This window comes from Archocentrus centrarchus, chromosome 17, assembly GCF_007364275.1.
Source record: "Archocentrus centrarchus isolate MPI-CPG fArcCen1 chromosome 17, fArcCen1, whole genome shotgun sequence".
NCBI lineage: Eukaryota > Metazoa > Chordata > Actinopteri > Cichliformes > Cichlidae > Archocentrus > Archocentrus centrarchus.
Genome location: NC_044362.1, coordinates 9,548,935 through 9,563,925, shown reverse-complemented (window position 1 = coordinate 9,563,925; position 14,991 = coordinate 9,548,935). Strand labels below are relative to the sequence as shown.

Below are 14,991 nucleotides of genomic sequence, written 5' to 3'. Positions count from 1 at the left end.
TATTGATTTTCAGCTATTGGTGGTTGCTCACAGGCCTGTATAGGTCCTGCAGTAGTGTTGTCCCTCTGTAGAGCTTTGCGAAGCATCATTATGCTTACTGTGTGTTCTGTACTTTGCTTTGCATTTTTAGTCAGGCTGCTACCGGATCATCAATGCATATTACACAGTTATTAAACAACGTAATGTCTTGATCTCACTCGTGAAGAAGTACCAAGCTCCCATAATCTTCGGTCCAATTTCAAAGAGGCATCAATATGGGGCAAGACGACAGGCAAACAAAAATAAATCAACTATTTCAGTGGCTGGCAGATGTCAGCTTCCTCGCTGCTTACTTGACCCATCTGCGAGTCTGAAAAAGTAGGCTGTGCACAAATAAATAGACCTGAATCTTTCCACTCAGGGCTTTGCAGATCTTGAGCACTTCTGTGTATAAAGAATCCATACAAAGCTTTTCTTAACCTCGGTAAGCAACATTCAGCTCCACTAACAACCAGATGAAGTACAGCTGTGGGCAATCAGATTTTCAGCATGGTGTTGCCAGCAGACCTGAACCACAGTGAAAGAAGAGGCCAGAAGAAGGCCAGTGAGCTTAACTAACTGTTTGGTAGGTAAGTCAGAACTTATCTACTAAACAATTAGAGACTTGTACAAATTACTGAGTTTTTACATGTTTATAGTGGTAGCAGGTTGTCGCAAGCTTGCTCTCCTCATTTCGAGGATCTAGCTCATTCTTCCCAGCAACCCACTCAGCTTTATAAGAGTGGGTGTGAGGCACCTGTAAACTGTTATACTTGGGTTCCTCCACAGATGGAGGGGTATAATCTCAGGTTTCTTGAACCCAGGTCCCTGCACTCTGATGCACTTCTTCTGCATGTATTTGGCACAATTATTCTTTCCTTGGTTCCTGGATGATGTGAAGGCAGACATGCAGACAGTGGAGGATGGTAGGGATATGGTTAGATGGAGGCAGATGATCTGCTATGGTGACCCTTAAAAGGAGCAGCCAAAAGAAGAAAAAGAATAATTCTTTCTCAGTTCTAAACGGTATCCCTATTCCTGCTGCTAAGTATCCCCATAGCATTAACATCCCAGAGGCCTGTACTTTAATTTTCTTCTTATTGGAAATGTTTTCACATGCTCTCTTAAGAGACATAAAAAAAATAAAATAAACAAAATTAAATTAAAAAACAAGCAGGCAGTCTTATGAGTAAAAGCTTTTACTCAGAAGAGTTTCCATCTAGCACTGATTGAAATCCCACTCAGTTGGATGTCCTTCAGAGAAGGACAGTGTTACAGTGTTGGGTTCTGGGTTACCCCTTCATCTATTTGGCTGGACAACAACACTAGGAAGAATTATTGAGGTCACTGGTTTTATACCCTAATCCAGTGGTTCTCAAATCCAGGCCTCGTGGCCCACTGTCCTGCAGGTTTTAGATGTTCTCTGCTTCAACACACCTGAGTCAAATATAGAAGTCATTAGCAGGACTCTGGAGAACTTGATTGCATACTGAGGAGGTAATTCAGCCATTTGATTCAGGTGTGTTGGATCAGGGACCATCTAAAACCTGCAAGACACTGGGCCACGAGGCCTGGATTTGAGAACCACTGCCTTAATCTATGCTTGCTGCTACAGAAACTTCCTTTGACTTCATGAACCTATTTTTAATCTTACGCCGTCCGTTGTAGTTTAGGTGAATTTAAACAACCCAAACAAGGCCGCAATCTGAATTTAATAATAGAATTTATTTTTTTTTTAATTAATTTGTATTTATTTTAGCTTATATTTTTATGTAATAAAAATATTTTATTTGATGTATTTATTTAATTTAAAAAACTAATTTTTTTCTGGAGTTTATTAATTTAACTTTTATTGTATTTGGTCGAGTCATTTAGCTAAAAATTGACTAATAAGGAATAGTAACAAAATTGCTCAATATATATATATATATATATTATATATATATATATATATATATATTATATATATATACACACATATATCTCACAGTGATGTGATACCATGTATTTAGACCGTATCCGGTGCGCTTGGATCTCCGCAGCTCGGTGCTCACAGGTGTTTCTGAAGCTTTTCCGTGTGAAATTCCCACCATTGTTTAAGGACTACACAAAGGGTATTTCCACATTCCACTACCATGTTCCGGGCTGCATACCTCTGTAGGAGGCTACGTGTGGTGACGGCAGTCAGCTGCCACACTCGGTGTGTTCGTTCGTATTTCCAGCGTTTTCGTGGCTTTTTCTGCGCTCCTGTGACAAGTTTTTCCATGCGCGCTCACGCTGGACTGTGGAGCGTTCAGGAATATAACGCTCGGACTCTGCTGTAAGTCGATGAGTGCGGGTGGGTTTGTGGGTGCGTGAGGTTTGAGGGATTTACGCGCACGCGTTATTTCCCATCCAAAGCCAGTGATCGAGATGGCAGAGGATATATTCAACGATTACTTCCCGGATCTAATAGAGCTGGAAAATAAGATCGGGAGGAAGACACCGGAAAGTCTTCTGACTTGGATGAGAACTGCAGTAAACTGTGAAGATGGTTGGAAGTCTGAAGTGACTGATAGAGAAAACCACAGCACTGACTGCACTGACACTTTGTCCGACAGAATTAACAACTTAAAACAAGAGATGGTAAACATTTGCGTTCTTAGTAATAATTCTTGTGTGTGTGTGTGTGTGTGTGTAACGTTTAAATAGACTGTTTCCATTGTGCTCTTTAGTGACTCAGTATGTTCACCACAAATTCTACAACTTGTACAACTTGTTTAGCAGTCACGTTTGTGACATGTATGAAGTGCCATTCTGAGCCACTTCACAGGCTCCTGTTTATTTCTGATGACAGCCACTGTTACCTGTATCCTCACCAGACCTCTCAGTGCCACATTCTGGCTGGATTCCTGCTCACCCTCACCACCTTAGTTCCACCCTATTGCAATTCAAATGGGCATGAGGGTGGAGACGTTCATAATATGCACTCTCACGCCTCTTCCTTCCTTTACACTTTAAGACTAACTAATTGCACTGTATTTATTCAGAGGTGGCTCCGTTCTGCCGATGTAAAGATCCTAAAGCAGTTGGTGGCCTTGCACGAGGGGATCGAGGCCATGCGCTGGCTGTTGGAGGATCGGGGTCCTTTAACCAGTCATGGCAGCAGTTAACAGGAAGCCTGAGCAGCCTAGCGACGTGGATGAGCACGAGCCTTTGATGTCTCCCTGCAGGTGTGTACATACAGGGTGCGCAGGTGTCCCACTCTAAGTGGGAATGCACTGCATCTTTATTCCTTGTCTCCGTGCCCCACCTACTGAGGCAGCGTCTTACATTTTAGCTTGTAAAACAGAGACACAGGAACGTAAGGAGCGGATCAAAAAAAGATTTTGTGACCACTACGAGCATCACTACTGAAACAATAATCAGCAGACCGAAGAGCAGCTGAAATAAGTGATTTCATCACACACTTAGACGTAGTTTAAAATCATCCAAGTGAGACATTGTTTCACTTAGTAACGTGTCCCACACTGTTGCACATAAACATACACTTTGCCCACATTTCATTTGTTGGGCTCTGGTCATCCTGTGCGTGCAGGAACCTTCTCTCATTTAAATATGCACAACATTGTTTTGGATTTAACCCAAACACTTTCAGTGTTAGCATAGTTTAGCTTATTTTTTTAAGTCTTCTGAAGCACATGGGAAGTTATTAAATATGTGGACAGCAGAATAGCACACAAACCGCAGATGGCCATGGGAAACTAGAAGGCGCTATTGGAAAGACATACATCACTGAAAATTGCTTTATAAGACACTGAGCATGATTTTCAGGCCTTTGTGCAGAGGAAATAAAATGGCACTGCGCAAGATGTCAGAAATTATATTTTGCTGAATAACAGTGAGCCATCAGTCAAGCACTTCCTTGAGAGGGAAACCAAAGGCTTTGTATTAAAGCTATATGTAAAGCACCGCATTAAAACAAAACCATTTTGGAAACTTACCCCTGACTGCCACTGCAGCCTTTATTTTGTGTGTTCACTCTTGATTTTGAATGAAGCATTTAGATTTGGTCTAGAATCATGCAGACTTAGCTTATTTTGTTTATCTTTAGGTCTTTGCTCCACATAAGGTTCAATATTTCTATTATTTTTCTCACAGAGAACGTCCAGCCTGCCCTGAGGAACTAACTGAAACAACTGGTGAGGACTCAGCAGATCGTCCATCACAACCACCTCACACTGCCTTTGGTGATTCAGACCTTAAAAGCTATGTTGACACTCTCAGCTCACCGTCTAGTGAAGCAACACCTCTGAGTCCTTCCAGCTCAAAGTTTATGGTCAGTCACTCAATTCCTGGAAATCATGGTCGTACATCATTTAGGCCTGCCAATGGTTTGAATAGTAAAGCTGTACCACAACTACAGGACTCATTCTCAATACCGTCAGATGTCAGAAGGTGTGGTGACACCATCAAACGGGTTTTGCTCAGATCTTCCAGACCAAGGAAAAGCTTGGAACTGGATACTTTTGTCCCCACTCAACAGCTGGGAGAGACTCAGACAGTGCACCAAACTCAGGGGAGTTTCACAGCACCTCAGACCACTTCGATGGAAAAGGAAGACAGTGCACCCAGTGAAGAGAAGCTTTGGCTAGGCTATGATACCCATTGGTCCTGGATGGAGTCAGAAGATGATGTGACATTTGTATGATCTTCTCTAAACACAAATTGGATTTGTGATCTTTGCTTTAGAGCCTTTCAACTCTACAGTTAACAGCCACTGATGTGAGACTTAAAAATGCACTTTGGCACACTTGTTAGGATAAGATTAATGCCACTGACTAATATGAAGAGTGTTTCTGTCACTATATACTCTGTTTGACTGTGTATTTTTTAAGTATTTTTTTAGGAATATTAAATAACACAGAACTGAATGATGTGATAAAGTTTTCACACATTTGAATGAGATTACAACACGTTTTTCTTTGGTTTTTGTTTTGTTGTTAAACCAGTGGGTCTTATGTTTTATGTTACTCTAAATTTCCTTTGTATTTTTTTAAACAACATTACTTAGCAGTTTTCTTATCTTTAGTTTTGCAGACACCGTGTTCTCTTAAATCTCTTGAAGTTGTGGGGAAAATGCAACAGAGGGTGATTTTTCAGAATAAGGTGATATACATTTATAAGCCTAATATATTTTGTAATTATGAAGACAATAAAAGTTATTTATTGATGTTCTTTCTTGTTCCTTTTAAGAAAAGCATGAATGTTAAATATTGGGGAAGAAAATAAAGGGGGGAAAAAAAGCTCTGCCAGAATGCTTTCAACAGAACTGAGGGACCAGAAGGACTGAATCCTTTTTTTTTTTTCAAAAATATATTTACTCATTTGTTGATGCAAACAACAAATAATTTTCATACTCATCAAACCACTCAGGGATCCCTTTGTGCCCATTGAATAGGGGCATTTTCATCCAGGAAATCACTCCCATCAGGATATATACAGAAAAAATTAAAGAAACACCTTGATAACGTCAGCTCTCAATGGGGAAAAATCATGCTGGATAGCTATACTGATATGTGTTGACCCAGTCACTCTCTGTAGGGACAAAGTGTTCAGGCTTTTCCTTTAATTTGTCATCTTGATTATCATACGACCACTGCTTGTGGTGTAAAACTCAGATCTACAACAACTTTTAGTATTATTTTTGCACTATTAGCAAGAGTTGTATATACATATATAAAATCTCGAAAACACCAAGGCTTTACTCTGCGTGTGTTATTCTTTCCGATAGGACGCAAACGCAGCGCTAGCGACTTTCGTGACGTCATGCATAGAAAACAGGAACTGTTATGAACATATCGCTGTGTTTTTAGAGGTAGGCGTATATTCCAGGACAGGGGGGCACGGAAGATGTAATGACTCGGTTAGTTTGGAAGGAAATATGAAAGATTGTTTTCTCCGTGGTCTCCTTTTCGTCGCCCTGACGGCCTGGACATTAGGAGACGACGGTAAGTGTTTCAGGCAGGAGGCACTAAGTCCGATGTATTAGCACGTTTGCTAGCGGTCACGGCTGGCTAATGAAGTTACCGCAACACCTGACAACACCTGAAAGACGCGCTGCGCCGTCAGGACTAGACTAACAAAGAGCTTATTTGAAACACTGTTTACTACAACCTTAGTTTGAAGACGGTGACATCCATGTTTAAAGTATATGTAATGCATCACAGTTATTAACCAGTTCTTTAACTTAGTCTGTTGGTGTGTAAACGTGTTCAGCCTTCAGTAGCATTTCTTTTGTCTTCTTTGTTCACTGTTACCGTGTCAGGTGTGTATGCATTTGAAGTGGATTTTTTTTCCAACTCTCTTATTGAATATATATACAATATATTTGGTGTCATTTATTTTTAATTAACGTCTTTAATGCGAATTGAACTTCAGGAACTTCTGTTATTTTACTAGTAAGTAAAATAACAGAAGTTCCTGTTTTCTATGCATGACGGCACGAATTTACAAAATTAAAAGCTACAGGTGAGCAGCATCTGATTTCAGGTTAGACTGGTCCTGAAGCTTACATTTAGAGGCTTCTTTTGGATTTACTTTAATGTGTGTTTCTGTTTTGAGAGAAACTCTATTACGATGAGGTGAAAAATTCTGTTCCCATTTCTCCTGCAGACGGACAGGTCACATTTGTGTCAGAGCTGTCATCCAAGCCTGCCCAGAAATTGTCAAAGTATGGCTGGTACGGGAACGTGAGGCTGCAGAGGTTCCACATACCAGAGGAAACTGCCATCGCTCGCTGGCTCTTTTCCGTGACAAAGGGCCACAGCTTCCACTGTGGGCAGCATAATGTCACTATGTAAGCTATGAAGTTCATTCTTGCTGAACTTTTGTGACTCTGTTTTATCCTCCTTAACCTAACCCTATGTTATTCCCCCATTTTGCAGCTATATTCAATGGGGTGCCCCTCCTGTTATAAACCCGACAGAGAAGGTGTTTCCCAATAGGACACTATGGAGCCCCTCTTTGTCTCTGAATTTACCGGTAACCTCAGAGAACTCCACAACGTTTAACCTCTCTGACCCTGCCCCAGGTGACTGGTATGTTGCTGCTCATTTGCCTGAAGATGATGGCCGCATAGAACAGAAGGTTGGTATAGAGCAGCGTGCAGCACATGTTGTTACATGTGTCACGATTAGATTTTCTACAGTTATTCTTCCCTGATCCAGTTGTGCTTATTGTGTATTTGTGACAAGGAGGATTTAGAGGAAAGAAATTATTTAAATTTTCATGGCCTGGCTGTCAAATTTTCATCTAATTTTGATCATGTACTTGCCTGAATTAAAAAGAAAAAGTTAGTTTTCCATTGATCACAGTAAAATTGTCAGTCTTCCAGTCGTGCTTCACTTGTACTGTAAATTTCCTTTTATACTCTAATCAGTTCTACAGGAGCAGGGGGGGGGGTTGCTTTTAATGTGAAGTAGCTAAACCACATTCTTTGGCTTTGTTCATCCTGCTGAAGTGTTTTCTTATTTATTATTGATCTGGATTTAAAAAATCAGTTTATATTTCATCTGAAATCTCTGCATTTTGTTGGTTTGCATTAGGCTCCTACTGTTCTATTGTAATTTCTCTCTCATCACTTCCTCATTTTAACTTATTCAGACTTTAAATAGCCCTCATCTGTATGGGGAGAACTGTGCACCAGAATGTCTTTAGTTACAGACTTTTGTTGTCTGTCTTTATCTGTTAGGGTTTTCCGTCCTGCTCCTATTTCTTCCAGCCTCAGCTGTCAGTCAGGAGAGCAGTGGACACACCTGTTTTACAGCAGGGCAAATTCCTGACACAAACTGCAACCCCTGAGAGACCTGCTCGCCTTAAGTAAGAAGTGCAGGTTTTACTTCCTGTACTTCCAGTCTTTGTACATTTTTTTTTCTTTTTTTTTTTTGTCTATTAAGTCAACAAACTGAGTGTATTTGTTCTCTCTCTTAGGTTCTATGTTCCAGAGTTTGCCTCATCCCTCTCCGTCTCTGTGGCTGGTTGTTCGTCAGAGGAGGGAACAGAGAGGGGAAACTGTTCCCTGGTCCTCAAGCTCGGCTCTGCTTCTCTACAGCAGGGCCCGGTAACAGTGAATTGCTCAGGGTTTGGCTGCTCTGCAGCTCTCTCTAACCCACCTTGGGACACCTGGGTACGAGTTGTGATTGAGAGCAGCCAGGTCAACCGTACCGTGACCTTTAGTGTCATCTCAAACTACACAGGTGCGTACAGAAATATTTATACTGAAGTTTGTCACACTACAGAAGTGTCTGAAATCACTCTTTACAGTCACTCTATGAAGTCAATTTGCTATTTTGTAATGCTGTCTAATGTACACCAATATTACTAGAAACTATGTTGTGGACTCAAAACATCCCCCAGCACCGCGCTGCATGAAGGAAAACAAAAAAGCATTACAAATAAGCCCATGTGCTTGGTATAATATGTATTTATAATTAAGATAAATACTGATAATTATTTATGTGTGTGTTTACTGCAGTGGGATGTAAGCCAAAAAGTGTTGGCCTTAAAGCAGATGATGATATCTTCAAGCTCCGTGGCAACAGCAGCTCCAGCAACTCCTCGTCAACAAGCAACAGTCCGGCGCTTACACACACAGTCATCCTCAGCAACCAATCTTCGTCTCTGGTGACACCATTGCTGGCATCAGCTTGTGTGTGGAGCATCCCTGTGCTGTACGATGAGGTGGATGTCCTGTCGCTCCGATTCACCCCCGTTGGTGGACCCAACATTAGCGTTACAAATACACCCCACACTGCTCACCTACCCACTGCACGCACATGCCAGTGGTGGTACGCTCAACCTGGAGCTCACACTCAACTCTGTGAGTAACACTGAATCTCCTTCACTTGCAGATTTGAGAGTCTGAGTTGAGCTTCCATGCTGGTTTGCTTTGAAATGTGCATTTGTGTGGTGTTTTGGGAGCTTGTTGGTGTGCGGACCTCCTCCTTTTTCATTGAGTTCTGTTCGGATCCAGCACCCAGTTTAATTTTTGTGGATGTGCGTGTTTCTTTCTTATTATGTTTTTGTAGACTAACATGACCCTGGGGAATGGCAGCAGTGTGGTTGCCTGTCTCTCTCCCTGGGCTCCAGTCCTTGAACTCAACCACTCTCAATCCTGTCGCTCAGGTACAGTAGCACTGATTCCAATTCACACACATAAATTAACACATTAAACACCCAGAAAATATTGCTGATGCTTAATTAATCAGAAAACCTCCAGAGAATTGTGTACAATTGTGATAACTGGATAGATGATAAATGCGTATCAGCTGACTAACTGAAATGGTGATATTTACGTTCACATCAAGTTCAGGTGTTCTGTTCCAGTTTGCTTTGTAATCCTGGGCCATTTAGTGCAGATTCATGGAAACTCTCAAACGGGGTTTTATTCTTTTCTGGTGGCTCAAGAGGTAGAATCAATTTTCTACCAATCAGAAAGTCGGTGGTTTGATTCCCAGCTCCTCCAGTCTGTATGTTGAAGTATCCTTGAGCAAGATGCTGAACCCCAAGTTGCCTAAGGTTAGGTATAGAAAAATAGTGCTTGTATGAATAGTTATGTGATTGGGTGAATGAGTAAAAAGCACTGTAAGTGCTCAGAATAGAAAAGTACCAGCCCATTTACCATTTCAAATAAAACCTAAAACACAAAAAAGGTGTTAATGTATGAGGTCACAGTGGGTCTGATTTTTAGATCAGAATGTACCCTGTAGACAAAAAATATGTTGTTGATTCGCCAGCAGCTTTCTTTGGAGGTTATGGTGTCATTGTGAATGTCAGCGTTCCTAAAGCTGTGATCAGGTTGCCTTTTCCTCAGTCAGCAACATGGTACCTCACCCTGCAGCTCATATGCAACAGGTAACACACACACACACACACACACACACACACTGCAGTAACAGACATATGTGTTGGTCCTTTTATTTTACAAATCTACATATACGATGTACTAAATTAGTTTTTTATAGTAGAGCTCTCCGAAATATTAAGATGTCTGATTTGTCATTCATACTTTGTGTGTTTATAGTGTCTGTGTAATAATACATGCATGTGTCTGTGTTTTTTCTGGCAGCAGTAACTGTGGTAATACCTCAGTGGTGTCTGTGATCCCAGAGGTGTTTATCAGTGCCTGTGTAGAGGACTGTGGTACATACGGTGAATGTAGGCTTCTAAGATCGTACAGTTACCTGTACGCTGGATGTGTGTGCAAGGCTGGTACGACACACACATACACACACACTCTCTCTTAAGAGTAGCCCTCTTTAAAACTTGTACAAATCACTTCAACCTACATTTCAGGAATGTTAAAATATTACATGCCGTCCTTCTTAAATAATTACAGTCATGCATTTTTTTGTTTTCACCGTGCGTGCAGGTTGGAGTGGTTGGGGCTGCACAGATAATTCAACAGCTCAGTCGTATAGCCGGCAGTTGATAGCATCTCTGTTGCTCACGCTCAGCAACCTGGCCTTCCTGCCTGCCATCGTGGTTGCAGTTAAGCGCTATTACATGACCGAGGCCTCAGTCTACCTCTTCAGCATGTTTTTCTCTACGGTAAAACACTATTCATACACGAAGGGATACTTATAAGTGTGTTTCCGACACAAAAGTTAAAGCTTCTGTTATGGTACAGTCTTGTATGAGAGGGAAGTTTCAGGAAATGAGGCAATGATTGTAGGTGGGATGTGCTGACATGTTCAGTGAACATCTGTACTGGTCTGTCACCAATAAAGATGATGTTTACTGATGGCCAGTGTTCATTTGTTTTGTGCAGATTAAATGTTCAAAAACAGTGTGATGAAGAGCTAAAAGAGTTTAAAACAACTTTAATAACAAACCTTTATTTTTTTTATCTAGCACAAAAATAGTAATAAATAATAAAATCAAGATAAACATACAAAACAATATTGCAATAGTAATTTACACATCCGTATCTGCCCTTACTGTCATGTTTGTAGTTCTACCATGCTTGTGACCAGCCATTGCAGTACTGTGTATAATGGATTATGATACCCTGCAATACTGTGACTTCCTGGGATCCGTCTGCTCCTTCTGGGTCACCATCCTGTGTATGGCTCGCATCAGAACCACATTCAAATATGTAAGATGTTGAGTACTACCTCTTCTTTTATACTGTTGACACACTCTGCTCGATATATTAAAAGCCTATGGGTTTAATATGGGTTTTTCGTGCCATTTGTGTGTGTAGACTCTGTTTATGTTCGGGACTCTGCTGATAGCATGTCAATGCAACTGGACCGCAAAGGCCTCTGGAACCTGCTGGGCCCCATCCTCTGTGCCATACTGATCATGGTCACTGCCTGGGTAAGAGGTGCATCTTACATGGACACTCTTTCACAGAATCTGTTGCAGACACCTTTGGAAATGTCGATTATATTTTGGACAATAATAAAACTCTGTTTCTGTGCTGCTTTTCTGTTTACAGGTGTATCGAGGGGTCCATCGACGACATTGTTACCCACCCTCATGGCGGCGTTGGGTCTTCTACCTGATCCCCGGGACACTGTGCGCCTTAATCGGCGTATGTTTGTACACTTTTGCTGAGACAGAGGCTAACTACTACACACACTCGCTGTGGCACATCCTGGTGGCCAGTTGTGTGGTGTTCCTGCTGCCGCCAAAGGAGAGAGACAGGGATTTGTTGGGCTGGAGCAGAGGCTGGAGCTGGCACTGGAGCTGGACCTGGAGACCCCGGGTTTGTGGATATACACTCTGTCAGAGCAGCAAAGATGAACTCTACACTGTCACATAGTAGATCAGCAGATGCTGTGTCTAGGTAGTGGCTGTTAGACACCCTTAGATTTACACAAGCACCTGGTCCCTGGTGGAGGTGACATTTTACAGAAAGTCTCTGAGTAATGCATTTTTAGAATCAAAGTTGGGCCTGTATTCTCTTCGGTCTTATTTCTTGGTTTCTTATTCACAATTGCATCAAGTGTGAAACTGTTCATATACTTGGATTTTTAAAAAGTCCTTAAAAAAACCACGCAAACACACTTGAACGTAACTGACCCTGCTGAAGCCTCCACTGTTTGCTCAGTGATTCAGTGATTTTACTGTGGGGGTGAGCATCAAAACAACCACGAGTTTATGTACACTGTGTAGGTATGTATTTTAGTAGTGTAGGAAAAGAATGAAATATTTATGAGGAATAGCAGCACTTTGTGGAACTTTATTTTTAAGTCTGTTTAGTCTATCATTGAGTCTTCATGTTTAGATCCATTTGACACGTGTGTGATCTTTAACTATCAGGTAGTTTAAATATTGTTTTAATATTTTGACTGGCTAGCTTTTCCAGAGCTGCTACTCTGTCATGCAGTCTTCCTAGTGCAGTGCACAATAAGACAAATTTATTGGACCATTTAAAACAAAAAAGCTCCTTTGCCAAAGTCAGTTTATTATATTTATCATGCCTTCATGTAATTTCAGCCTCTAAAAAGTGTTGGACTCACAATTAGTGAGTTTTAAAGTATCAAAATCAACACAGCTAAAACCACAGATAGCATCTTCATTTTCTTTCTGGTACCTACATTACCCACAATGCAACATTGGCCCATTCAGGTGTCCCAATACTAAGCTTACCTCTGACTCCATACATACCAACTTATGTAGTAGAGGCTGTATGTAAAATCAGTGTGGCTCCTCTTTAACTTGCCCCTAAGTTTTTGTGAAAGGGGGGAAAAAATGTTAAAAATCTGTCTTCGCCACTATCTGACTGTAGGGGTGGCCATCAGGGACTTCAAGTTAGGTGAGATAAACAGGTGGAGAAATGTAAGTGTAATAGCTGTGTAATAAATGTTCGCATTGTAGCTGTATATCACCATATCTGAATGATCAAATGTGTAAAGTGTAGAAACATATTTGAACAAATGCCTTTTTTTTTAATCCATGCAGATTTTTACAGCTGAGTATGACATTTCGTGAACTAATGAAAAAGATTTACATAAAACTTTGCAGTTACTCATCTGTTTGAGTTCACACATAACTCATCTCATCTGCCAGTTAAACCTGGTTTCTAAAGGGAAAAAACAGACCACACTAACTTTTTACTGCTTGCTAATATGTAGCCACATATTCAACGCACACATTATTCACCTTTTTATCCTTTTGTCACTGCTCATGTGTATCTTTCTGAAAGGTGCGCAGTGCAAAACAGTGATGTCAGAGTCTTGGTAGTGGATCTTTTCACATCAATGCCTTTTTTTCACCTGTTCTATTAAAAAACAAAACAGATCAGAATCAGAGATAATAAAAGAGTGGATTGATGCTGAAAATCTGCATAGGTCTACTTTTTCCTGTCAGACAATGTATCAAAATCAGTGAAGGAACTGGAAAAGAACTTCACCTACAAGTGGAACTGATGATGGCATTGGTGTCATTAAAATCACATCCATCCCTGATTATAGGCGTAAATGTACTTACAGATTTAACTCATAGCTGTAAATGTCAGAATCACAACTAGAACTGAGTTCACTCACAAATACAGTGTAGGATGGTTTTGGGAGGTAACTATGCAGATCTCTTTGATTTGTTCATAAAATGCCACGCTTATACAGATCTCCCTGCCAAAAAAGTTTCACATGTTCTCACATTTGAAATGTTCTCACATTTGGATATGGTAATATGCAGCCACCATACTTATGGCCCTGTTTTGTTTCCATAATTCCTTTACTGCTGCTCGTGCTGAGCTAAGTAAAGCCGTCTTTTCCTGTCTGTCCTGTTTTTGAACTCAATTTCAGTTCCAGTTTTTTACACTCACCTGAAGCACTTTATGATTAGATACAATTTCTATCTCGTACCTACATCACACAGCAGAGCAATGTACTGTTGTTAGTGTGTGAAGTGGAACTCATTGAATGTATTTTCATAATTTTGTCCTGTGCCTCTTTATGATCTGTGTTTTGTCTCTTCTACCAAAAAGACTGCTGAACACTTTCCAGACTGTTTTATGTAAGATGTACACTCTGCTTCATTGTCTACTTTTAAGTGTTTTGCACATAGTTCAAACTGAATATTTCCACGACACTTGTGCATAGCCTTCCTTTTATTGTTATACTATTTTCCTCTTGTGAATTAGTGTGAATCACATTATTAAATAAGTAGAAGTATGCATAGGAATTCTTCAACCACAAAACACTGATGCTTTCTTTGTGTGCACACAAAAATACTATGTTCAGCATCAAAAGTGATTTTTTTTTTTTTTTATTATTTCCCTCTACTTATAGTTACTTGTTAGTCTGTTAAAATCCAAACAGCATTTAGCCTGTCAAAAATAAATCCATGTATAAAGAGCATCATTTCAATTGTTATCAATGCTTTTTATGTGGCTGCTCTTTTCCTTTCCTAAGGCGAAGACACGCTATCACCAGCACTTACACTTTGATAGCAGAGAGGGGATGGGGAATAGAGGAAAGCAGATTATCATAATCCTCAGAAATGTAGTGGTTGTGTTGAAGACACATTCCTCTGTGTGTGTGTGTGTGTGTGTGGTGTGTGTGTGTGTGTGTGTGTGTGTGTGTGTGAGAGAGGGAGAGAAAACGTATTTCCCCGTTTCTGTAAATAGCCTCCCTCCATTAGTAAATTTGATGGTCCTACAAAGCTTACAGATCACAACATTAAGCTTAACTGCTTTGGTGTGGTTAGCATGCATGTAGACCCCAGAAAAAAGTGTGAAGTATTTTTTTTCTTCTTCAACCCATTCTTACTGTATAGAAAAATTGCATGAAAAGACCACAAAACAAAATTATTGTGACCTTGTGCAGTGAACTTGTGATCTTGTTGCCCTTGAAATGGTATTCAAATTATGTAGTTTTTTTTTTTTATTTTATTTTGAAATGCTTATTACTTTCCCATCTTCAGACTTCAGATGAAAGAGTCTGAGAAGGCAAAGGGTGCTCAACAGCTCAGCCTGTAACC

At 40.5% G+C, this 14,991-nt stretch overlaps 1 protein-coding gene and 1 pseudogene across 1 annotated transcript; both read left to right on the top strand.

Annotated features, from left to right (window-relative positions):
* The first annotated feature begins 2,219 nt into the window (after positions 1 to 2,219).
* Positions 2,220 to 5,196, top strand: LOC115796391 (leucine rich adaptor protein 1-like; annotated as a pseudogene).
* Positions 5,197 to 5,845: 649 nt separating this feature from the next.
* LOC115795907 (transmembrane protein 8B) lies at positions 5,846 to 14,387 on the top strand. Its single transcript, XM_075074439.1, is given in 16 exon segments — positions 5,846 to 6,008; positions 6,673 to 6,856; positions 6,945 to 7,146; positions 7,751 to 7,878; positions 7,990 to 8,255; positions 8,534 to 8,801; positions 8,803 to 8,878; positions 9,087 to 9,183; positions 9,798 to 9,912; positions 10,127 to 10,269; positions 10,430 to 10,608; positions 11,013 to 11,034; positions 11,037 to 11,155; positions 11,264 to 11,288; positions 11,291 to 11,379; positions 11,501 to 14,387. Coding segments are annotated over 16 exon segments (2,307 nt in total). The 5' UTR covers positions 5,846 to 5,941; the 3' UTR covers positions 11,828 to 14,387.
* The last annotated feature ends 604 nt before the right edge of the window (positions 14,388 to 14,991 follow it).